At 42.9% G+C, this 27,071-nt stretch overlaps 1 protein-coding gene across 1 annotated transcript in view; it reads right to left on the reverse strand.

The window, feature by feature from the left end:
• espn (espin) overlaps positions 1–22,816 on the reverse strand; it is a 50,363-nt gene extending 27,547 nt beyond the window's left edge. Inside the window, exons 1-7 of the mRNA XM_036532677.1 lie at positions 22,523–22,816; positions 15,778–15,971; positions 8,984–9,170; positions 7,971–8,153; positions 6,052–6,183; positions 2,364–2,589; positions 608–914 (exon numbers count right to left, since the gene is read on the reverse strand). Of these exons, the coding sequence (XP_036388570.1) occupies positions 608–914; positions 2,364–2,589; positions 6,052–6,183; positions 7,971–8,153; positions 8,984–9,170; positions 15,778–15,971; positions 22,523–22,816 (1,523 nt within the window). The remainder of the gene's footprint in view (positions 1–607; positions 915–2,363; positions 2,590–6,051; positions 6,184–7,970; positions 8,154–8,983; positions 9,171–15,777; positions 15,972–22,522) is intronic.
• Between the last annotated feature and the right edge of the window lie 4,255 nt (positions 22,817–27,071).

Below are 27,071 nucleotides of genomic sequence, written 5' to 3' on the forward strand. Positions count from 1 at the left end.
AGGTTTTTCATTTATTTCTTGAACAATTTTAGGATGAAATAACTTGTATGGATGGGGTCTGAAAGGGTACTCTGAATTTGTCTGCGTAGATGTTAACGTACTCAAACAATTATGCAAAACATATCATGTGAACACATTTGATAGTTCAGAATGTTTGGCATGATATTGAAATAGTTCTCATGCTATCAGAGGGATAGCTTATGGTCACTTCAGTGAAGTAAAAAAGTGTATCACTATACCAGTGACAATAATTCACAAATTTCAAATTGTCCTTGAACTGTATGAAAGTGTTTTGAAAATGGCCAGTATGAAACCAAGTCCAATATCTGAGCTACATTTTGAATACTTTTTGAGTTGCCCCACAATCTGAACCTGATTGCTGGCATCTTCAACAGCAAGTATGAAAATGGCAATTTCCCCCCATTGACTGCTAAGTAGGTCTGACACAGTGCATTTTGGTAATCTGGAATTCTCTTTGAAAATGGGAGTCACTGCATCATCAGGGAACTTTACATTTATCATAACAACAATAAAAAGTATCACACAAACACAGAAATAAAAACTACATGTCTCAAGCGTATTTGTGTGAATGTGTGTCCATGTGCGCGTGTTTGTGTGTGAGCAAGAACTCACCTCCCTCTTAATGGCATCGGTCTCCACGTGGCGCAGATTGCTTTTCACCTTCACATAGATCTCTGCAGAGGGCTGGTCCTCGGGGGGGTTGGGTGGGGGGTAGCTGGGGGGTGGAGGCGGTTGCTGGTGGCTGACGGGGGGCGGAGGGGGAGGGAAGGCTGGTGGAGGAGGTGGGGGAGCAGAGGAGTCGGGTGCCTGCTTCGCTGGAGATCCGGCCCCCACGTCTGGGTTCAGCATGTCCATGTAGGTCTGCATGTCCGAGACGCCCGGTTCTGAGGAGACTTTCACAAGCAAACCAAGGAAAAAGTACATCATTACTCCAGAGAAAAATAACACTTCATAATCATAATATTGGTGGTATTAAGAATAATACAAAAAGTCAGAGAATTTGAAGTACATTCAACCTTTGAAAGATGAAATGGGGATGTGAAAGTATTTTAGAGGGGTTGTAGCACAAGGCATTTTAAACACTTGTAGCTTGTGTGCTTGTTATGACAAATTTCTGCCTCAGAGTACTGTCATTTAAAACCAGATACCCTTTATGGTGTCACAGCAATCTGTCAAAAATGAAAAAATGCTTTTTCTTTGTCTGTTAATGCTTTTTAAACTGACATCACCAATTCCCCTATGTCAGTCTGAGGTGTTTAATCCATACCTGAGATCCATTACTTTGTACAAAACCTAAACCTGTCCTCCTAATCCATTATCCACTATAGATTAATAATGTTTACACTGAACTGACATGCAAAAGCTAATATATTAAAAAGGGAAATTATGCAATGCTCATTTCTGTATGTGTGCAATGATACCGAAGACTGCAGAAAGTTTAATCCCTCTCAAGACTTGAATTCAACATAAGTAAAAAAAAAGTATTAAAAAATATATATTTTATTTTGAATCAAAGAGGCAAGTTTAACCAGTATTATATTAGCCTCAGATTCAAACAGATGAGCAGTCTAGACATTAATCCAATCGAAGTTCTATTCTGTGAAGTTCAAAAGATGAAGATTTAACATCCTTCCACTGGGTGGCAGTACTTGTCCTTTTGGCACAGCAAGCAGCAAGAGTCATGTATGCAGCAGTGCAGCCTTTCTTCCGCTTGAACAGTCAGCGCTTTTTTCCCACCATTGTTCTAATAATAGCCTACATGGTGCATTAAGCACCCAAAGATGTAACGTTTGGGGTATTCTCATTGCTCAAAAGACATCGACGCAGAGCTTACCACAACGAGCAGGACGCAAATACACAACCATCTTAGAATATGCAGGTTCTGGTTACCCTAAACCTCAGTAGAGTACTTGCTTTATACAATATATCGTTGGCAGCACTGCACATCTATATGCATTAACTTTTATTCCATTGCTACTGAACTGCAATGAATCAATTTTTTGTCTGTCCTGTTCCTGTTTAGAATCTAAGGTCATGTGGTGTGTGTGTTTGTGTATGTGTTTATATGTGTGTGTTTATAGTTTATATGCGTTTGTGCATGTATAGGGGTGGTAAGGAGCAGGACTCATAACCAAACGGTTGCCAGTTTGATTTCCCACTGGGGCACTGCTGTTGTACTCCTGGGCAAGGTATTTCACCCAGAATTGCTTCAGTAAATATCCAAGTGTATAAACTGGTAACGTGAAAAACTGTAACCTATGTAAGTCGCTGTGGATAAGAGCATCTTCTAAATTTCAGTAATGTAATGTAATGTAATGTAATGCATGGGGTCAGACACTGACCAGCGGGGTCCCCAGCAGGGGGCGCTGTGCTCTTCTCCCCTGTACTGGACTGGCTGGAGCTGCAGGAGTCGTAGTTGGACAGGGTGCTGGAGGGGGAGCCCACGTTGAAGCGGGCCGGCTGGGCGGAGGTGGACATGGTGGTGTTTGGGGAGGAGTGACCCGAGTCGGGCTGCTTGTACTCCAGGTCAGCAGAGGGGTCCCGGGACAGAACACGGTGCTCCACACTCTGCGTAAGGCACACAGAAACAGAGGCACACACGAACATACACACACACACACACACACCTTCATCAACTGCGGGCACAGATTTTACCATCCTCAAATGCCTTTTGATTTCCATTCATGTCAAATGTGACAAAAAATGCTAACTTGTTTTTAGCTCTATGAACCACCACAAAACTGTGCTGTTACAGGTCATTGGGCACATCTTAAATGACAGCAAAAGGTGGTACAGATCTACTCATGCTACTAAATCCAAAATAGAATCAATCTTTATTCTTACGAGCAGTCTCACTCTCTGCATCCATCTATAGGCTGCATGGTAAAGCCTCTATGTCATACTGTATGATTTATATCTGCTTTGGTAAATTAGTGGCATTCCAAGGTAGTCCTCCTCAACCAAAACCATCTCTCCTGAGGGGCCAAGATGAGCTATAGCTCCCCACTGTAATACTACACTGTTAAAATGACATGACCTGTGAAACGCTCAGATAAAACAGGGTTGAATCACATGTTCCTGATATGCCAGCTTTATGTAACACGAGTCAGATGAGGCATTTGACATAGGCTGATCCCACTAATGACTCTCCTGGTCAAGATCACCCAATCCATTTACTACCTGACCCATCCTGACCAATCAGAATAGGATTACCTTTGATGTGAACAAATAGAACAAGGATTCAGGATACAGCATTGAATGGTCCCATCTCAGATTATTATTATTGTTGTTATTATTATTGTTACGTGGTTTAAAAGGCATGCAAATATACATTAAATGCATATTACTGGAGTAAGAACAAGAACACAGGTCCAGCATAGCCGGTAACACAGTAAAAGAGCAGCAATCTGAAACAGTGTGAAAACAGTAGCCATTGTATTAATGTACATATAATGCCTCACAACCATCCTTAAAAATGCCCACTCATGTTTTTTCAACAAACTAATGAGTACATAAAGCCTGTTAACGGTCCATAAGAACAATATAACACCCAACAGTAAAATTTAGGGGATTATGTTCATTCAGGGATCCATATTATGAGCAAGCTGTTTGAAAAAGTAACTTAGCAACTAAGGATAGCAACTAAGGCCAGGGTTAATATCGGACATGTTAATATCAGTTTTTGCTGGAAAAAGAAAAACACTTACGGCACAATTCAAGGTCCTGCATTAATTTTAAGAATTGCCATGTGTTGTAGGTCTACCACGTGATTAACTATGGTTGTCTGGATGAATCAGATGCTTGCCAAACCTTGTCCCGACTTGTGATTGCATCAGAGCTGCTGTGTCGTCACATCAGACACCTTTCAGAATATTCACATAGATCGGAATGTTGATGACTCATGGTCATCTAGGGCAGGGACCATAACATAGATGGACCTCTATGAGGCATGAACTTGGCGCATTTGTTCTCTGCATTCAGAAGCACATGTTTTGGAGCACCCTCAGCAGATGGCCCTGAACGCTGTGCTATTCCACATTACGTCACAGCCTGCTGTTCTGCAAACACGGTACACCGTATGCTACAGGGGGGCAACAGTGGCTCAGGAGGTAGAGCAGTTGACTGGGGATTGGAAGGTCCCTGGTTCGAATCTGGCTCATCCTGGCAGAGTGTCGAAGTGTCCTTGAGCAAGACACTGAACCCCCAACAGCTCCCAGTGGCCAGTTGGTAAGCCTGTATAGCAGCCTCTACCACTGGTAGGTAGATGTGAGGCATATAACTGTAAAGTGCTTTGAGTACTCAAAATGAGTAGAAAAGCGCTATATAAATGCAGTCCATTTTACCATTTACTCCTTTATCAGCGTATCTTCCTTTTGCCCAACACCAAAAGTCTTCTGATGGACTTTGAGCATTCGAGGTACGCACTCATCAGAAGTTCCACACTAAACAAATATTTATCTTTGGTTCATTTGTAGCCTTGAAGTTACAGTGAATGTGCCATATTAAATATATACTTAAAATTTAATTAAACCTTGGATTTTAGTCTCAGAAACCAGACATGCAAAATACTGTCTGAAGAATCTTTACATTTAACATATATGACTGTGGAAAACAAAAGCTATCAATGCATGCCACACTCAAAATTAAAATGCTCCCTGATATGACTCTTTTAAAACCATGACATACAGTACGTTTGACTTGCTTTGAGGACAAACTGCTCATAGCTCCTGCTCAAACTTTTGGCTTCATCAATTGCGCCTTTCCATATACAAGCCAAGAAAAGCTACTTGCTTACTTTACTTCAGTTTTAAAGCCTGAAAATCCTGAAAACACCAAACTACACTGCAGTAACTCCACACAGCTGTCTTAAAACCTCACACATAATCATTCAACAGCTCAACACAACATTTCACACACGCCATACAGATCGGCAACTAAATCTCAGCTCTGAACACTCTAGCCTGCCTCAAGCAAATATGTCTGCAAGCAACACCTGGTGAACCAGCGCGTTTAACAACAATGATGATGCAACACTTAAAACAACAACAACAAAAAAATAACCCCACAGACCAAAGCAGAAAGCCCAGCCTTACGTGACCAACCCCCATCTCCACTCGGGCCACTGTGACCGCTCCAGGTCCTGCCACCCACGGCTCCATCCTGGCTCTGTGTCACCGGAACCCCCTGCACCGACCGCACTGCACACCCTCCAGGCAGCGGGCAGAAACAACAGGCTAATTTGCTGCTCTCCTGGGCCCGCGGCTTCACGGTCCCCCGCCCGCCCCAGAGGACGGCAGATTAAAAATACAGCTCTGGCCAGGGGGAAATACAGCAGGGCCCGTGCTGCTGATCAGCTGTGCCGCCACTACACGGCTCGCGCAATTAGAGCTATAATGAGGAACGGGTGTCCGTCTGATTGCTCTTGGCACAGATGGAAGGTCTGTTTATGTAAGAAGCTGGTTAGCTGAGACTTGCAGATGAGAAGGTGTCATCAAGCACCTTAAATTTTTTATTTCCAATGGAAAGGGGTAATCTAGATCATATGTTTATATATGCACACATAGATGAGCAGGTGTTCCTGGACAAATCAGCACCAAAATCCTGCAAATGTATCCAATTAAACAGACTGTCACACCATGTAGAGGTTGTATTGCTGATTAGAGAATAGCTGGTTACTCCAGAGGGGGTCAGACATGGCCTGCCTAGTAGACAGATATGTAGGGTAGGATACTCATTTCTCAGTCTAGAAAGAACCACCCAATTAAGTTGGGGAATTCTGGCTACATCTCCTCATGTTTCTGCCTTTTCCCTCCATTGCTCAGAGGCATGCGTAACTGACAAAACAATAACCAATCAGGCAACTCGTGCAGACTATGGTGTGAAAGGATAAATATATCAGGATGACCCCCTTCTGGACAGAGGGGTCTAGACGCATGACATCAGCAGGGCAGGCTGGGTCAGAGACCCTGATGGACTGAGTCAGGAGCTCAAGGTGGATAAACGTTCCTTGTTGCCAGCGGCGACACTCACCATATTCTCCACGGTGCGCAGGTACTTGGCACACTGGGCGTGTCCGTTGTATTCGGCCAGGTCTGCCGCCGAGAAGCCGTCCTGGTCCCGTATGGCGAGATCCACCCCGTTCACCACCAGAATCTGGCAGCACTGGCAAGCAGTGGGCGAGAGGACCCAGCATCAGCAACATCACAGCAAAGGTTAGTGGGAGAGGAGGGAGAGGTGGAGGAAGAGGAAGAGGTGGGGAACTCTATAAATATAACTAACTTTACAAAACAAAGGTTGCAGGTTTGATCCCACAGTGTGGCACTACTTTTGCCTTCATGAAAATTGAGATGAATAAATGAATAATGTGTAAATGTAAGCTAAGTCACCATGGATGGGGGCACCTGATGAGCATATACATTATGCAACATATGTAAAATGTTAAGTGATTGCCTCTCACTCCCTTAACGCAGTTTGAAGGATCCACAGGCATTAGACTGACATTCTTAGTGTGTCCTATTCTAAATGTTTTTTAACGGACTTTAATGGTCACACTAACACAGGCTTTTTACAGCTGGAAGAATATCAGGTCGTTATCAGTGCCACCATCACCAGGTGGCATTTTATAACGGTGTGAAAAGCGACTTGCCATGTGATCTGTTTTTATAGAGCCAGTTAGAAATGAATACAGTTTTCACAGCAGCTGCATGGCGTGGACAGACAATCCCACACTGCTCTCACTAAACCAGTTTCCCATTGTCCACTGTGACCGATATAAAGTTACCCACATATCCCTGCTGCACCGTGCTCTCTCCGCCTCCTTCCCCCACCTCATCCCTACTTTTCCTTTGTTCTCCCAAAATACAAAGTACATCTAGCTAAGTGACTCCAAGAGGAAGACAGGACAAACTGCACTATAATATAAAGATGCCAATGATGTTAATCTCATCTCTAGTTTTTCATAATTTGACAAAGTCTAAGACACTTTACGTAAAAGGAGTTTCCACCATATCATGAAATTTTTTTCTCATGTTGGCACAAAGCAGTGGCAGGACGCTTCATGTTTAATAAAGACTGGGATTGATTGTACCTTCTTAATGTTCCAAAAACACACAGTTACATTACCATACATGTGGATTTTCTTTCCAAACTACCAATCAACCTGGTATGGATAACAGAAGTGAAGGATGCGAGTTATCCCTGGTCTCTGTTTTCAGGATCAGAGACTGATTTCTGAGCTGTTGAGAGGTGGAAGGAGTTAAACACGTCCATGTTTTCTTCTCTGAGTTGTAAAATTCCAGAGCAGGGGTCCGGCACGTGTTTCGCATTCTCGCAATAATCCTATTACCATAATACCAAAACAAAGACGTACATGCTAAAGAGCAGCTACAGCCACGCTCACGAAACCCCAACAGAAGGTTCCAGATGGCAGGCAAATGAGCTACCTCCTTTCCCATCACTAACAGGGATTCTATTCGCCACTGACACCCTGTTCATTGGGATGGCAGATGTGATATCCACCATGTTATGGGTTGCCAGTAAGACAGTCCCTACTAAATTCCACAGTGATACAGAACTGCGGGGACCATCTAAATTGGGTTTTACATAATTATTTTTCAGAAGACGCTCTTATCCAGAGCAGCTTACACAGGTTACAATGTTTTACATGTTAACCATTTATACAGCTGGATATTTACTGAGACAGATGCAGGTTAAGTACCTTGCCTAAGCGCTCAGCAGTAGTGCCCAAGTGAGGAATCAAACCAACACCCTTTCAGTTGGGTGTCCTGCTCCTTACCACTACACTACACTACTGCACAACTTTTAATCAAAGCTCATCGCATGGCCTCAACAGCAGTGATGAATCGGATACGATAAGCAAGAAAAGTAACTTCTTGACGTGGTGTTGCCACAGGAGACAGAGGAGCGCCCGGGACAGGCCGACCACCCACCTCGAGCTCCCCATTCTCAGCGGCGTCATGCAGGGGGGTCCCGGCCCAGCTGTCCGTCACGATCTCCCCCCCGTGGAGCAGTAGCCAGCTCAGGACCTTGGCGTGGCCGCGACTGGCGGCGAAGTGCATGGCTGTGGCACCGTCACTGTCCCGGTCCGCCAGGCTGATGTCCGTGAAGCTCATCTGAGGGAAAACAAAGAAAAGGCTCATTGCTCATTGTTACCGTTGGTCATTGCTGGCCCTGAGCTGTTTTTGAAGACCTGCGGCTTGGAGCTGGTTTAATAATGGACAATCACAGACTGTCTGACCACCCTGCTGTAGGCTTTCCCTGGGTAATGTTACTGTATGTGTTACTCTCTCTAAAAAAGTTGGCACAGTATTGTATGATTGAGGTGGTAACATCAAATGCATGTAATGATGTCATGGTGTATGCATCTGACTCTAGCACTAAACCGAGGTTCCATTTAGCAATAACAGTGAGAAAAATCTGCTCAAACTGCAAAAAAAAGTCTAGGAAGCTTTCTTAATTAGGAAAGAAGCCATCATTCAGTGCACCATTAAGTGCTTCTGCTCGGGTTGTGGGTAATGCAATGGAAAAACAATTACATTTATTCATTTGGCAGATGCTTTTATCCAAAGCGACTTACAAGTGAGGCAGAGTACAACACAAGCAAAAAACCATACATGGAGTCACAATATTAGATGTGCTGCAGTTTCAATCGTTGGCCATCAGGTCATCAGGTGAGTGCGGAAGAGCTGTGTCTTCAGCTGTTTCTTAAAAATAGTGAGGGATTTGGCAGAACAGATGATGTGTGGAAGGTCATTCCACCATTGGGGGACAACGGCAGAGAAACCTCTGGACAGTGAAGAAAGCTCTGGACAGTGAAGAAAGTTCTAGATAGTGAAGAAAGTTCTGGATAGATCATACTGGGCTGGATAACTGTGGGTCTGGATGGTGCAAGCCTGGGTCCCGTTGCTCAAGGTAAAATGAGCATTATGCCTCTTACACTCACCAGCCAGACAATGACAGTGCTGTGGCCCATCTGAGCAGCAGCGTGCAGAGGTGTCATCCCGTCATTGGCTCTGATGTGAGGCTCCGCCCCGCAGTCCTTCACCAGGTACTGAACGACCTCCAAGTGACCTTCCTGACAGGCCAAGTAAAGGGGTGTGGCACCATTCTTTGTTTGGGCATTGACTACACTGAAATGGAATCAAACAAACCAGGGAACAAGGGAGTTAAAAGTGTAAGGTATGTAAATACCATGTATGAGATCCTCTTCATCATTAGCAATATACTTTCTTATTCCATGTTAATACATTCCCTGCTTTTGGTATCTTTTCCTCCATAACATCTAACTTTAACTTGGTTAACTCAAAATGGTTTAAAATTTTCTGTATAAGTGAAAGGTAAGTTTGTCTCCCAAAACAGGCATAACTTTCAAAATCTTAAAGGCACAAGACCTATCTTTCACTTTAAACAATTAAACACTTTTAAAAATACAAAACACATTCAAAGGGTAGCTTGTTTTGATGTGTGCTCATACTGTACATGAAACTATTTCAGGTACAAAACAGTCTGGAATAAATTTGGATGTAGATTAGGACTGAAAGAAATTATTAATCAGGGGACACAGGTCAGATGACGGGATCTCTCATTGAGAGGTGAGTTGTGTGCGAAGTTCATTAAGGTAACGAGGTTGTCCTCTCCGGGGTCCGTCAGGAGAAAGGCCAGACTTGGCACCTGGAATCACTCTCCCCTGACAAGCCAACCAGTGATAATTCCCCCGTCCTAGATCTCCCTGCTACAGCAGGAGGTCAGGGAGTGAACAAGTGCTTCCCCATTAATCCCACAAGACTTAGCTTTATTTGGACACTGTCAGGCAGGATAGCCAAGAGGCCTCTAAGGAGATCTGAGCTCCAGTGGCTGGAACCCGCGTGGCAGTAAGCGGCTGTGAGTCATAAAACAGTGAGAAGAAGAGGCCTCTGTGACTCCGCCCCCCTGATTTAATAGGATTATACCACCTGTGTTAAAGCCAGAGAAGATCTAAACCAACCTACCGACAGGGTCAAGACCCCCGACCCCCACCCGGCTTTCCCAATTAATTATAATTTGAGCACATTTAAATTTCTATGAGTTTACTTGATCTGTAGACCAACTTCCTGTGGCATAACAAGGACACATGAGTCACGGTCCATACTGCTTCCAACTTGTGCGCGCACACGTGTGTGTGTGTGTGTGTGTTTTGGTGGGAAATCTTTGAAGAACATTGAAATTTTTACCAGTTGATATTTCGATTTGTGTATACGTCTCATTTAGTATTGTTAGTCCTGTGCCAGCATGACAACCATAAACACAAACAATGCGACAAGACTGATATTTGTGTGTATGGGAGAAAGACTGCAGATGAAAACAAGCACATGCTAAATATTTCAGACAGGAAGGGCACTTAATCTGTGGCTCTGTCATCAGGAAGTGGGCAGACAGCTGAATCATTCATGAGTGTAACCGAACAGGGCAAGCACTCACCAGCACATGCTGGGGCTATAGAGACGAGGGTCAAGGAAACATAAACACAGGTGAACACAAATATACACACTCACAAATACGTTATCATACACTACATACACAAATACACACTCTCTCTCACAAACATACACATGTGCACACACTACACACTCAAATACATGTTATCATACACTACATACACAAATACACACTCTCTCTCTCACACACACACGCACACACTACACACTCAAATACATGTTATCATACACTACATACACAAATACACTCTCTCTCTCCCTCTCTCTCTCACACACACACACACACACACACACACATGCGCACACTCTACACACTCAAATACATTATCATACAGTACACACACAAACATTTGCCATCACATGCTATACACACAGACACAATCATCATGAGCACAAAATCACACATAAACACTCTAAACATACAGCACACACACACAAACATACACAAGAACACATATAAATATACACCACACACATGTGCACTTCTAACATGCTTAGATGGTTATGGTTTTGTTAAGATTGGTCTTCCAATTTAGTCTTCTATAGTCCTTTCTCAGTCATTTCTGTCTTGAATTTCATGCCATGCACTGCAGTTTTACTATACTTGCATAACATGGTAATGGTAACCACAGGATAATGTTATTATGTTAATTAACAGTAAACTAATTAAAAGCATCCAGTCTAATGGGCTGTTTGCCTAACTAAAACCCCACTAAGGTCTCAATGGCCTTTCCTGTTTAAATAATTAAATACCTGAATAAAAAGGTTCACCTCTACAGTAATTTAAGAGGAGCAAAGTAGAGTGGAAGAGTTAGCAAAATAAACACAAGTACTTATTCGTTTAAACCAGCATGGACAATAGCTTTATGTTTCTCCCATCCAGACTGCTTAACCCAAAGGGGCCTTGTGCTGTGGGAGAGTTGCTCTGAGTCCATTAAATCCATGTCTGACTGGAAAAACCGCCCATATGTCACTGCAACGTTTTTCATTCATCTGCTTAACCGGGCACGTGGCCGTGTCACAAACAGATGGGTTCAGACGTCCGACATATTGCTCGTATTAGCTCCCCTGCCGCGCCATATGCCGCTGTTCCCCCCCGGTTCTCCTTGAATCAAGTGAATAACACTTACAGAGGAGGGCCTCATACTCCACATCTCTCCAGAGACATGCTCATTCAGGGCTATGGAGCATGGCTGCTAAATTGATCAGAGCCATCAGTATAATAATGTGTCAGGGCGGGGGTGACAAATTCTGGATAGATTTGTGGGGGATGGGCAGGGCCGGTGGAAGCGCTGGGCAATCTGGGCAACTGCCCAGGGCGCCAGACCATTAGGGGGCGCTGCACCATGACGAGCTTTGCAAAAATTAAGAGCACGATCATTGAATAATCAACGGCTTTGCCAGGGAATTTTATGAACATTTTCATACTCTGAGCAGTGGTAACGGTCATCACAATGAGACGTTCAAAGCCTAGTGGTGCTGAATATAGAAGGCGTGCAAGAGGTAAAGTGGAAAAGCTTGGAAAGCTATCCAAAATTAACAAACTTTTTCCCGAAAGGTTCCGATACTGCTCAAGAAGCTAACCTTAGTCTAGCTAGTTCTAGGGCAGCAGTGACTAGCCTAGCTCCGGAACATAAAGAGCAGAGGGATGGAAAGACGAAGGCCGACAACGAGGAGGGTATTGATCTGCAACTGCAATCACAGGAGCCAGCGGTGCCAGCAGACGAAGATAGAGCTTACTGTTAACTGTGCCGGTAACCGTGGCATCAGGAGAGAGGAGTTTTTCTGAGATCGACAATGTCACAAGATTGTTTGAATGGATTGTCTGAAATTTCCATTGAGCACCAAATTTGTCGCAAATTTGTTGAATTATTCTAAGATAACTAAGGAGCTCGCAGCAGCCAAAGCAAGAAAGGTCCTCTTTTAAATGGTGGGTCAACGGTATTAATTCATTACAACCTGCCTGAGAACAACAGCTTTGTGATTCTGGCCTAAATCAGGATCAGGACTAAACACTGCTGTGTTCAGGCAAAGGGGAAATGGACTGACCTGTGCGACGCTGAGGGGCAGAGTTTGACAGTGCCTTGTAGCTGACCAATCAGAAGCCCCCTGTGGCTCTCCTCATGGCTTACCTGCACATCCACTGTTTATGGGCTGTTTGTGATGGGTGTGGCTTAAGCTCTCTAATAAAAGGCCTGGAAGCCCAGCCGCCCCACCATTTATCCGAGCAGTAATTAAGCCCTTGGCCAGGCCCATGATCTGCACTAATTGATTGCATAACCTGCTCTCCTTACTGAGCCTTGGCACTATGTCATTATGCTTTATTCCAGTGTCAATGGGAGTTCATTCATGAGCTCTTTTGTGTGTGAATGTTATCGTCAGAGCCACAACATGACCTCTAAGGGCAATGGGATGGGTGAAAACAATGCATCTATTCAGTGGCATCGCATAAATCCTGTCATCTCTCGTTGGGAGTAATCATGTACCCATACTTCTTTGCCCTTTTTTTCCAAGAAGGCACTAAGAAGGCAAACTGACACCTCTGTGACTGACAGAGCACCAGAGACCAGAAAATGGTTGACGTGTTCACTGGAAATAATTCTCTGAAGCCGGTCAGCTTGAGACAGTGCAGAGAACCTGAACTAATCAAAAATTGCTGAGAAAAATCATTCAAGAGCACCTGCTACAAGCAGAATAAAAAGCCATTTACCAAAAAAATCTGTTACATAATTTCATTAGTGCTTTTATGGATATAATTATGTCAAAACAAAAACTTTGGGTACGTGTGCTGGACCACAAGATTTGCTAAAACCCTACGTCACACACAAATTTGATTATTGTGACTGGTTAGAGTTTGCCCCAGTTTCCTGATAACCCACAGACCCTAAGACTGACACACCAAAATCAATTGCTAAATTTTTCTTAAATAGAAATGATATTCCTGCCCAATCAAAAAACGTGTGTATCACGAATTACCAGAATCCTTGGTTCAGTCCTAATCACCTTTTGCTGTAGACAGCAGATTTGGGTACATAACAGGGGTTTCAGACATTTAACAAATAGACGCTGGTCTGTGATGAGGCAAGAGTGACACTAATGATTGTGCCGGTTGTGCTGTTTTCTAGTTTCGGGAGATTTAATGATTGTAAAACAGAGAGGTGACAGACGAGCTGTCCCTAACGCCATATTTCTGCAGCGGGTAACGAGCTTTGGCATTCCGGCTTTATCTCTCCCGCTGCAATGCCTCCTCACAGACAATGCGGCCCAGTACTAGAAAGCAGCCTTATGTTCGCCAGTATTTGTTTCCCTCATTAGTTTATGACTGGTTAGGCGCTGCGAGTAACCATGGCGAAGGCGGTAAACAATGCCTGCCGGCTGAATTGGCCTCCGCTATCGGGCACCGCCATGTCTCCCAGCCTGATTAAACTTTCAGCAGCAGCACACCTGCCTAGACCTGCAGCATGTGGGACCCGCACGAGCTGACTGGTGATCTTACTGGTACGACAGCTTGCATTTTAAAGTGCCCACGCAGCCCAGAGTTACTTACTCACCAACAGCCACCTACATTCACAGTGTTGCAGTTTATACTGCAGTCATATACATTAAAACATTGCTCAGACGGTACTACAGGAGGCCTTTGACCCCTTGTGATTCTTCATGAGGGCAATCGCCTTTACGATGTCAGCGTGAAAATAGTGGTAAATATGTTCTACTGTTAAACATTAACATGAGGGTCTCTCTCCACACAACAGTGTGAGCTAATCTTTACAGTGGGCTAAAGTACACTGAAAATACCATTAAATGTATTTAATGGTATTTAATGTACTCAAACACCGCGGGAGGTTATTCCTTTTGGCTTCCTCTCCCCCATCTTTACAATAGTGTTTACAGTACAGGTAATATTCCTTATTGAGAGCACTTGTTATGGATCCTGCCCACTGCTTTGATATGCAAATAAAATACAAATGACAATAGTACACGAATATGCCAGTCTTCAGTATCTCAATGATTTTATATGACATATCTTGAGCTTTTTACTGGATTTACATGATGCCTATTGCTGTAGCTATATGGCTCCAACAGAAAGATGCAAGGTCACCTTGCTCCCCCTGTGTACAAGAGTGGCTATCTGCTACATCCCTGGCTCACATGCATGACAATAGAGGGGACAAAGGCCTCTGTACTATCACCATGCTACACAGCAGTTCTGGAGCATCAGCGATTAGAAGCACATTCACTAAAAGGGTTATAACTCTGCCAGACACACTTCAGAATGCTGCATTCAACAGCAGCTCACAGAACACTGGAGTGCCAATGTTCCTGCCCTGGGGAGCAAAAAAAAAAAAATCTGCATCACAATTACCAGAAATACTTCTTCGCTAGCGTGATAAATCCAGCCACTGACTACTGAGACATGTTGCAGAATGACTGAGATAAAGTGATTGCTTGTGATAGGTTAACTGTTTAATGTGTTTAGCTCTAATCAATGTAAGCATGAAAGCACTTCAGGTGCACATTGTAGATTGTCTGTTTAATAAACGTTTGAGGATTCTGTAATACTGGCATCTTTTAGATGTTGCTGCACTGAATGAGACGCACCGTGGCACTCTGTTTTGTGAATACTGTGCACTTGTTGAGGATGTGATAAGTGTTTCCAAAGGCAGTCTGAAGGCTCAGAGCAACTCAGACATGAAAAGCCTGCCAAACAACAAGAGTGGGGTTAGCTGGCTGCATCAGCACCAGCTCTCCAGGGAAAGCCTTTAATTGGCCTATTGTCAACAATGAGCAAGAATCTAATGGACAGATAATGCAATATTTTGCTTTGATGTATTGTTTCAGATTCAAATACAGGACTTAAATTCTTTATTTAACCAGGTGCAGCACTTAAGTGCTGTATATATGTTTTGTCTTCATATGTGCGCACATTTTAAGCTGAGTACAAACATTTTTTTGTTCTGATAAAAGTAAAATCTAACTGTGGACTTTTCCCATGACTCTTTGATGACTTTGAGATCCAAGATTAGGAAATGCTAATATTGCATACTGGCTACAGGCACCTTAGCATAAAGGTCAACAAACTGATAACACTATCATAACTCATTACTTCCCTAAATTGGGGTAGTTCTGAATTACGTACAAGCAATCAAGTATAATCACTTTTGGCTTCCTGAAGGCTCACAGAAATGTGTCAGAGCTCCAAGGGGAATGCCACAGATGCTGGCTGGGAGAGGGGGAAAGGGAGCGGGACGCCGGGGAGTCTTACTCTGGGCTGTGGCCTAGCAGCAGCCGGAGTGAGGGGAGGTCTCCCTTGGCGGCGGCGTAGTGGACAGGCAGAGCCCCCGTATCCGTTGCGACTCCGGGGTCCCCTTCTCCGCTCTTCAGCAGCCAGTCGGTGATCTCGTGGTGGCCGAAGCGGGAAGCCAGGTGTAGCACGGTGGCCCCCGAACTGTCCCGATCCTGTGGGGGGGGGGGGGGGGGGGGGGGGGCACATGTGGGAGTTATACATCAGACCTGCTCCTTAACCACTATGCTACACTGCTGGGATTGACAGTGGAGTAGTGTTCTTATTTTACATTACATTACATCATTTATCAGATGCGCTTTCCAAGAGCGACTTCCTAATAAGAGTAGTTATCAAAAAGTACTACGTGAGGTCAGTAAGATCCTGAGTTAAGTGCTAAACTACTGCAGAGTGCTTTTTTTGAATAGAAAATAGGGATATGATGGATAGAGTGGAAGGTAGACTAGAGATAAAGCTTGAAGAGATGAGTTTTCAGCTTTCTCTTGAAGGCACCCAGGGAGTCTGTTCTGTTCTGAGAAACTCAACAACCACATCTCACCAAAAATCTGCAGGTGCTTCATGTTACCTGGTTCAACAGATAAACACTCAACACTCAGGACTGCGGCATGACTAGGAAACAGTGCTGTGTTAAGGCCTCCACTCACTGCATCCTTTGCACTATGCAATTTCAATGTAAGCACCTGTCATACATCCAGCAGAGGTTACACAAATACCATGCACAAACAGTCTGTGATTGTCACATGACGTTGGTTCAGCGGTGATGTCTGAATTTTGGAAGTGAGAAGTTTTTTTATGTTTTAATTTGTGTTCAGATAATAAGAAAGTAGTGTGAAGCCACATGGATTATAGCAGTTCCTGATTAACACAGCTCTGGAAAAGCTGATTTTCTTTATTAGTAATAACATTTCAGAATGTCTCAAGCTGTCCCCAAGGGCAAACAGCACACGTCAGCGGATCAGGAGAGGCAGCGCTACATGATGAGTTTAATCAGACCACTCAGGGAGAGAATACAGCTGGAAGGCAGATTCATTTTCCTGCATGTGTAAACTGACCCTAAATGCAGCAAACCTCAAAGTCAACACCACCATCACTCATCAGCGTTTTGGGTCAAATTTGGTTCTGGAGCCGATGCATGTTTGTTTAAATGGGATTTTTTAAAATTTCACTTATTAAACAAAATCATGCACTATGCATTATAATATCTATTGGATTGTGTAAACAAATGACTATGTTTACATGAGTACATCTGCTTCTTATTATTGATATGACTAATTATAAGAAAGTGGTCATTACTCAGCTTGTAACACGATGGTAACAGCTATTTCAATTCAAATGAAAGGACAGTTCGCACTGGCAAATAAATTGGCCCAGATCAGTCTGGTTTTTAGGCCACGCTGTGCAAACAAAAGCATATACAGTAAATCTCCTTCGTACTAACCTGCAATATCAGCATACCCCCTAACAGAAGAAGGACTACTGTGCTGTTTCTGAGGGGAATGTACCAATTTGTACTAATAATGGGTCAGAGAATATCTGTTTGATTGGTTGTATGCTTAGATCAGTGTTTCCTAAACCTCTCCTGGAGGACCACTTGTCCTGCACGTTTCAGATCTCTCCCTGCTCCAACACAGCTGATTCAAATGGTCAACTCGTTATGAACTCCCGAAGCTGCTTAAAAACAAACTGATCATTTAAATCAGCTGTGTTGGAGCAGGGAGAGATCTAAAACATGCAGGACAAGTGGTCCTCCAGGAGAGGTTTGGGAAACGCTGGCTTGGATGATTTCAGAACCTTTGACCTTTTTTCAAATGACTAGAATATTTCTGAATATTGATATTCAGCCTGGTTTGCCACCCTTCGATAACTCCACTGACTTAGAAGACAAGGACACTTTCAGACTGTGTGTACTGGATGGGATGAATTATGGGAAATAACTCATCTCAGTTCCTGTCAGGAAGGGTGACATCACTAGAGAAGAGAATGACGGAGGTAAATTCCATCCACCCCAGGTGACCCAGTGTTTTAGTAATGTGGTGATTTCACCACCCTGCAGAGTGGACTTATAGGATTTAACTCCCAGCTCTGACAGGCAAGCTCTTCACCTCCTTTAAACCTTCCAGGAATGCAGCTCTGAAGGCGGTGAATCAACAGGTATGTTGGCACTGAAATTCACCTACATTCTTAATATAAAAAATACAACACACAGGGAGATGTTTTTTTCTTACAAAGGGGAACATGTACAGTTCTTCTTCTTATCCCTACTTCAATAAAAATTTTAAATGGTGGTAGACATAATAGGGATGGAATTAATATGATATGACCAATTTCCAGTTATAGTGCCTCTCTGTACTTTTTTAGCATTATAGGTTTTATTTATTGATTTATTTATCTATTTATCATCAGTGTATGCTTTTATTTGTCTTTTTTACTGTATGTTTTTGACAATTATGTTCTTAAATATGTTTTTTGTTCCCTGTATGGACGCAGCATGGGTGGAAGCCCAAGCCAAATTTTCCACAGTGTGGGACAATAAAGTTAATCTTGATCTTGATCTTTCTGCTTACGGCTTCAAGGTTTTTTAGTTCAAATTATTACCAATGACTCTTTGTTTCCACAATCATATTTAGGATTTCTCCTGTTTGTCTGAAAATTCAGTTTGATGTGAAACCAGCTAAAGTGAAGGAAAAAGGAAAGACCAAGGAAAGGAAAGGAAAGAAAAAGAGGGATAGCTCTTACCATCTCGCATGGCAGCCTCAACTTTCTCCATCTTAACTCAGTGCATGCCATGCCAAAGCAGCCACGATTAAAGCAGCTACCCCTCTCCCTGTTTAAACCCATATCTTCGGTTAGGGCAACACTGATATGCACGGTGATAAAATACTGGCATATAAGTACAAGTGTGGGACTTTGATACTAGTCATTTTTGTCTACGTCACATTTTTAAGAAGGAAACTGCAAGACCCTAACACCACTTTCTTTTGCAAGGTCACACGTAAATCATTGTTAGAACTACTATTATCATGAAGTGTATCTATACTGGACCTGGCCCCTCTAGCTATACATTAGCTATTTGCACAGTATTTATTCTGTTTCATTGATTGGTTGATAACAGGAACTGCAGAGGTGACAGTTTCCCTGAAACTTAACATCCTCATGAACATCCTCATGAAGTATCACAGCGGTTTAATTAGATATCGGCTCAGTGAGTCAGAACCAATGGCCAGACCTGACACCTTGTAAACCACCCAAATGTCCTCTCCGCTCCGCCCTGCCACCATTAAATGACAGTGATACACAGAGGTGCACATGCACACGCAGAGGAGCAGGTGAGAGCCAGCCGTGCTCAGAGACTCCACCTGTGCCGCACCTCATCCGTTCTTACGCAGGACGATGCAAATCTCCCAGCCTCCCCACCTGTGGGGCCATTCAAATCGGAGGGCAAAGACGCCAACAGTCTGAACCCCGTGTGAAATGAAAACAATGTCTTTACAACAAGACCGACAAGTGCACATTCTCCTGCCCTCCTGGCTGCTTTGCCCTAGTGTGGGAGTATCATTCCAGGAAAACACACGCCACCTCTTCACATCACACCTCCTTCTACTTTACCTGATTTACTTGGTCAGTCATTATTATATGAAAAGGCAGGCAGAACTACCTGCAAACTGATGTGCATCACACTTGTCATATTTTTAACTTTCTGGGGAATGGAGGAATAGCTACCCCTGCGTCTGGACACTAAAAACCCTAAACAAAGTGACATTTCAATACCAAGACACCTTGGATCGTGGTTGTTATGTAAATGCAGTTAAACTTGACTATAACTGTCAACAGCAAACTCCTAGCAACATTATAAGCCTTTTTTTAATCAACTGACAACAATCAGTACAATAGAAAATCCCAATTGTATGATCTTTAAATATGGCTTTACATTACTTTGTATTACTTTGATTATTATTTATGTGCTTAGCTTCCCCGTCATCCACCCTATCAAAAACACTTACATGTTACCCATTTATAAAGCCGGATAATTTCTGTAGCAGGTACCTGCTGTTGTAGCTTGCACAGGGGCACAACAGCAGTGCCCTACCTGGGACTTGAACCAGCTAACCTTTGGCCCTACGTCCATTTTCTTAAACACTGCTACACTACTCATTGCCAGTATTGTGGAGAAGAATGTGATATATTCTTTCATGTCTCATGTCTCAAATACCCAGAACTCAAAAGGGAATAAAAATGTGTAAAGACTGTATTTTGACTGTGAGACTAAATAATATATAAATTAATAAGATATGAGATATAAGATATAAATAAACTAAACAAGATGCCTCGATAGGTAAACTACAGGTGTTGGATCTAGAATATATCCAGAACCATGCCACCCTGCCCCCTGCCCAACCCCCAACACCCTCACCTCCAACAATGTCAGCAGAGGCCATTTCCCTTTATCTCAGCCCGTAAATCAGGCACAGATACTTTCTCAATGAAAACCGAAGGCGTAATAAAGAACAGACAGAACAAACGGTACAATAGATGGTGATTTCCATTCAGGCCCAGACAAACGCTTTGGCTGCTGGCGTAAACGGTGGAACAAAGGGTAAGGAAAAAGGCGGACAGATTCATTGTGGGGGTAGAGATGTCATTACAGGAAACAGCTTTCCATACTTTTAAGCCAACTGAGCTATTCTGTTTTGGCGCTGACCGCTATTATGCATTTCTAATCCCCTTTTGTGTCTGCCATATATAGGATTTCCTCTAAATCCCTTGTAAAGCATTAATGCTCTTCAAGTACCAGGCAGCATAACTTTCTACACTCATGCCAGGCCACTTCCGCACCCACACTTGTTGGGGGTTATTTTCCACAATAGCTCATAGTGCGCTACCAAGAACTTTACCTCATCAAGAACGCCAAATTTGGGATTTTCTTGGTGAGGTCAGAAGTAAATCACTGCACTATTTGATGCTAATATTCATGCTATGTGTATCACTTCAGTATAATAGGCATATGTAAATTATACTCTATTAAGCAAACTAGTATTTGCTGGAATTCACAGAGAAATGTCATAATAAAACATTTCAATTGATAAGAGACTTTGGTCAGTCTGTAGTACTAAATGTATCTGAAATACATTTTAGCCTTCTGCGTGCTACAAAATGTTAGCCAGGTTCAAATATACAGTATGTCTATTAAATTAATGCAGAATTGTCCACAAAGTTGTTATATATAAGAATAGATCTCTCTCACTTTCTCATATTGGCTCGAGGCAACATGAGGGAACCATCTCGTGAGTTGGGTGCTTTTAATGAGAAAAGATTATTGAGATACGACCATACATGACTGTTTTCTCTTGAAATTGACAGACTTCTTCGATAGCGTTCTTGACAAGGTCGGGCTCTGGGCAACAATTTTGCTGAATTTACTTGCCTCTTTTCTTGAATTTCAGCTGGCTCTACTAAGGGACACCTGTGCTTCCTCACTGACAGAATGACCTCAGCGAACATCAGCATTCCAAGCATAAATGTAGAAGCTGACCGTCTCCCTGGCCTTGCGGTTTACGGCATCCACCCTGACCCCAGAATGCTGTGGGTTCAATCCCCAGCAGAGTCATATCATGAGTGGAGAGAACACCAAATGTATTAAATTTATTATTAAATTTATTAAAATAAAAAAATAAATAAATAAATGTCAATGACCCTGTCACTCAACTCTGGCCTCTTCAAGACTCATGTGGTGCTGGCACACCACTCTGGGAACAGCAGCAGTCTTGCTATGTTACCACGTATGGGGCCAAGCAAAGTTAAGAGATGTTACACCACACACAGAAAAGGCAGTGATGATAATGACATTCCCTTCCTGTTGACCATCAATGTCAAATGTGAAAACACAATTTATGTTCAGACTGATGTCTCATCTGCGGATATACACAAAAGACAGTGAGTTCACATCGAATCTCATCAGCTTTTCCATATGTTAAGTTTAAATCCATGTGGAATTGGGAAATAGAGATTTCGCATCAAAGCAAGACAATTCGGTGAATCCTGTGTGAAAATTAGACACAGGTCCTTAGTTTGTATGCATTGTGCCTTTAGTCTGCCAGATGCTCTGGAGTGTCTGCCAAATGACTAAATGTAAATGAACTTTAAACGTACTTTACAAATATAGTTCTAGGCATTGTTCAGTGGTGGTCATTTTTTGGAATGCTAATCATTTATTTGGCCATATAGTTTATTAAATTCGAGAACGAAGCACAAGACGTCAGGCAATACTGGGACGCATGTCGCGGATGGAGTACTGACAGGGGTTTATGCGGAACCGGGCCAGATATTAAATCCAAATATAATGTACTGTCTCTTACATAACAATTTCCGTCCATAAGGTTCAGGGCGACTTGCGCTTTGGTCAGATTCAATAAACAAAGAGACTAAAGCGTAAAAATGAGGCGAAACTTTCCGCAGAAATTTGTATTTCAGTATTTGATAACTGTTATGAAGACGACTTACTGGGAAAGAGTGTTGATCCGTAACAAGCTGATAAACCTTACTTCCAAGTTCAATTAGGGGAACATCTATGAATTATATGCATGAATTATATTTGAGCTGTGTAACTGAAGTATCAGTCATTAAAGACATCAGTCAATCTTGATTAACATTTAATTTGTATTTATATCAAACCTTTATTCATGTGGCTTGTGAAACTGGTGTAACTCACCGTTGCGCGACAGCCTCCTTGCGTAACGAGCCACTGCAGGCAGGCCAGGTTGCCCGTGGCAGCCGCGTCGTGCGCCGGGCTCGCACCATTCTTCGCCAGGCAGTTTCCCGGTAAACCCGCTTCCTCCACCAAGTACCGCAGACAGGTTAGCTTTCCGGACCGGGCCGCGTGATGGACAGGAGAGGCTCCGAGCAAGTCCTTCACCTCGCTGTTGAGAACCTTCTCTTCGAATTGCACTTTCAGAGTTTGCACATCCCCTTGTCGTGCTGCTAGAAGTGTCCTCTCCACCACCATAATTAGTGCTGGTCACCCCGTCTTCTCCTTAAAAATACTTATCACACTGCACCATCAAACTGGTAAGTCGACCTCTACCGTATTTTACGGATATACAACTTGTTGTATATCTTATGTTGCCTTCAGCATTTGAGTTATGCCACTAGTTTCCACTCTTTTCAAAGGTTCGCATTATTTTCCTCGCTTTGTCCAAATACATGTTGATCCGGGCTATGCAACTGTCACGAGCAGTCTGTTATGAATAACAGCACAGTATTGGTATCATCGTTTTCTCTTTTGACACGTGATTAACGACATGTGCTCTTGTGTATATTTTCTCATCTTGAGGCAACCAGTTTGTTTTCGAAAGTAAAAACGTCAAGTATAAATATGGGGCTGATTGAGCCGGATATCATCAAATAAATAGGAAAGCTGAATGCAAGGAGGGTCTTCTCCTAGACCATACCCCCCGCGGCGATGCGTCTTGTCCTTGACAACACGAAAACGAAGTTTCCTCCGCTGTGTTCTGTTCCGCCGCTCATCGCACGAGCCATTCCACCTATCCGTAAACAAATCGTACTATAACGCACTTGAAAGAAAAACGTTCGCGGATTTGTGTCGGTCTAGTTGCTTATTTTTTGGTAAAATTCAGAAAATGTGGTCCCTCTCATGGCTTCTCCACCGGCGGCTGCTGCGGGTGGTTGAACGGACTCTGCCACTTGTTGAATAATCCATAAGTGGGAGGATCAGCTCGCCTTCTGCAGCGAGACGTTTGTCCACTTAGGATCGGCTCAAACGTTAAAGCGGCAGTACCATACATCGGATTTGCACAGTAAGCTGCCTATAGTGGATGCCTGTGCACAATCTACTCGCGCAGAATTTATCTTGTATTAATGGGAAATAATCAGATCGACGCGAGGTTTTCAAAAAGTACGCACAACTCAACAATATTCTTATGTAGCGTATTTCATGATATTCAAAAGCCCAAGGGGTCTTCCTGTATTGCTGATTTCTTGCAACAGCTGCCATACGCAGTCATAACAGCCGTGGTAACGACGCCTGCGGTAGCACCTAACGCCACCTCCTCTATTCAAATTTGAGGAGCTGTCTGGATCATGTAAAATGATGAGGATGTGTGTCTAACGAAGGCTGACATTGGTTTATCTGTTAAATTTTGAGTCCAATTCTAATTTAAACACAAAACTCTTGTTAAAAAAAATCTTATGACTGAAACACATATCGCGCGTGAGTCGGGTAGGTAACAAGCCACCTGTCAGCCTCCGGAGGTGATTTGCTGCAGTATTCCGTATTACCAGTGGGTGGCAGGCGAGGATAATTTTTTTTCCACATTTGAACTCCCTGCAGACTTGTAGAGCACACAGTATTCATGAAGATTCTCATTAATTACAAGAGTTTTAATTTACTGATCTTATCACCTATTTTAAAACAAATCGATTTTTATGTAGGCCAACACTTACTATTGAAAATATTTTATAGCTATTCCGTCCATCTTAAAAATGTTTTCACTCCCTGCTTTATTGCCTACATTTCACTTTTAAGTTATTTTTTTATATCAGTATATTAAAAATTCAAAGCTCTCGCTTTTCCCTTACATCCCCCGACATGCCCCTGGGGTCACCAGTTAACTAGCCTATGCATGTTCAGATTCAGACCACTTGTTGCGCCGCCTCAGCCTCGACCACCCTGAGGTTAATCAAATCTACACGCAATCTCATTAAGACCACGCTAAATCTATTAAACAATGACCGATGGTTATCAGTTTCTTCATTTTCCGCTCGAGCGCGTTTCGGGGGTGCTTCCCAAGAGGCCTCTGTCCCGTGCCTGGCGCGTGCCGTGTTGCTTCCCTGTGCAATCTGTCCCCTTAATTCCAACTGAAAAAGACACCACGCGAAGAGGCCACTGATAAGGGGAGTGTCCACAGCATCCCATGAGATTCCAGTAATATACTGAGACTCGGCAGGCTGATGAGGCGACCCATACAGATTCGGCGCTTGCAGTTCTGTATGAAATGGAACTACGAAACGAGATCTTTGTGAACGAACCTCGTAAAAATCATCACTTAGTGTAACAAATTCTGTGATCCGGGGAGTGTGTTTACCATTCACTAGGTTGATGGAGGACTTCAAGTTTATCTCTAAGAGAGGAATACAGTGAGGGACATTTTATTTTGAAAACATCTAGGAGACACTCCTCCAGCCGAAGACAATCCCTTGCTAGATAAATTTGCTTATATTCACATCTCATTTTATGTATTGAATTCCCATAGCTTCAGCTCTGTTGGTGTTTTTCGCCTATTCATTTTATTTCCATTTGAAGTTGACTTTTATGCAAATAAAACTGTCTTTTACAGATTAAATTTGAGACTGTGAATTATTCTTTAACGTAACTGGCGATCCATTGTAAATCGCTTCTGTTTAAAGTGAATCAAGAAACCACCGATAATGAATGAGTTGCACAAAGAGTTGGCTCATATAGAAACATTCATGCCGCCTCTGAATGTGACGGTTAAGTCAGGGGCTCTTTTTTTCAAACGCCTCAGTGATTCTCAGGAAGCACAATTATAGTGGAAAATCCCGCGTAAACAGAAAGGTCGGGTAACGGTTTTTCCCCCTTTCCATTTTCCAAGAACAACGTCTGGGAAAGCGGGGTTATCGGCAGCACGCGTCTGAAGCGTGACAGTTATTCAAATATCCTCCAATTACATTCAAATCTGGCCAGACTGGGATCCTATTGTGATAGCCATCTGCTGTTCAGACGCGCTTTCTTAAAAAAAAAAAAACACAGCAGACCCGTTTCGTTGAGGGCTCCAGCACTTCCAGATCAGAAATGAAGGCTACGCTCAAGGACATCACAGATAAGATTTAATGATGCTCATGTGGACCAAAAATAAGAACTGAACAAATACGTACCAATGGGCGAATGATGTCGAACAGTGTACGTGTTCCTGAAAGGTAGCCTTATAACCCGTGAGCTTATCGTGAAGTGCAGAGAGATTCTTGCTAAAATGGAATTAATTGTGTCAGAGCCCAAAAGTGCTTGTATTGAACGCGCTGCATATGCATATAGGTGACGTCAATCTGTACTTCGTTAAAGACGTTGGCCTACGTGGTCCCCAGGACGTTGTTGGCGCCGTCCATGGTGCTGAAGTGCTTTCACCCTACCAGTTCCTACACACAGTTCCTACAGTGCAGCTACCATATTATAGATGAGATGAGATTCGTCGATTATGTACGACAAAGAAAATATCTAAGAGCAAAGAAAATGGGACAGAAAAAAGGAGCCGACACTTCGCACACAAATGCGCAATTTACTACCAAAAATTGCGCTTCTATTTTCATTTTATTTTATTTTTGCTCTTTATTCATCATCCTTTATTTTAAAACCGAATGAACAAAATCATTGCCGGAGGCCCCTTCAGCCGCAGGAAATTCCTTCAGTCGAGGCCGTGCCATCACAGCCTTCGCAGGGTCCTGGTCCCATCTGCCGCGTCCTCTCTGCAGTCGCGTGCCCTTAATTACTGTCGGTTGAGTGGACACAGCAATCGGGGAGCGCTAATGGGGACTCTACAGCATAAATCATCGACCTTGATCTTAATCAACCCATTTCTAATATGTTGTGATGAATTAGGCGCTTATATATATAATAATTAGATATATATTAGACGCATATATATATATATAATTTCTTGTGTAATAGTGTATGGTATTTTAGCACTGATAAAAATTTAATTGTAGCATTTCTGTCTTTACGATAGCACTGGTTATTACATAATTATGTGAATCAATGACACATGTTCAGATTGTCCTTTTGGTTTGCGCCGTTGTTCCCGCGACTTTAATAGGTTCATTTTTGTATCCTTGAAAGGTATTCTGGCTAAGATTCTACCAAGGGAGTAAATGTATATGTAATAATGTGTGAACATTCAGTCTTGTACGAATAGAAAGTCTTTTTTCACTACTTTAAACTTTTCCTCCGCATCCAAAACGGCACGCTTTCAGTTTATTTTGTCATACACTGCATTCATTCATTCATGGGTTATTCCTCACGAGGGGTAGTTCCTAATCAGTACCTATCATTTTACTCTTTGGACAAGGACGACTCGATGTCAAATGCTTACTAACATAACCAGTTTTTTGTCCTCTGTTGTTGTTGAATAATTTCATTTAACTGTCTAAAGCAATACACTTATTTCAGCCTTTATCGTACCAAAGACATTGTGAAAACCCTTAACTGAAGGAAAAATAAAATAGTAACA

This window comes from Megalops cyprinoides, chromosome 7, assembly GCF_013368585.1.
Source record: "Megalops cyprinoides isolate fMegCyp1 chromosome 7, fMegCyp1.pri, whole genome shotgun sequence".
In the NCBI taxonomy this organism is placed as follows: Eukaryota; Metazoa; Chordata; class Actinopteri; order Elopiformes; family Megalopidae; genus Megalops; species Megalops cyprinoides.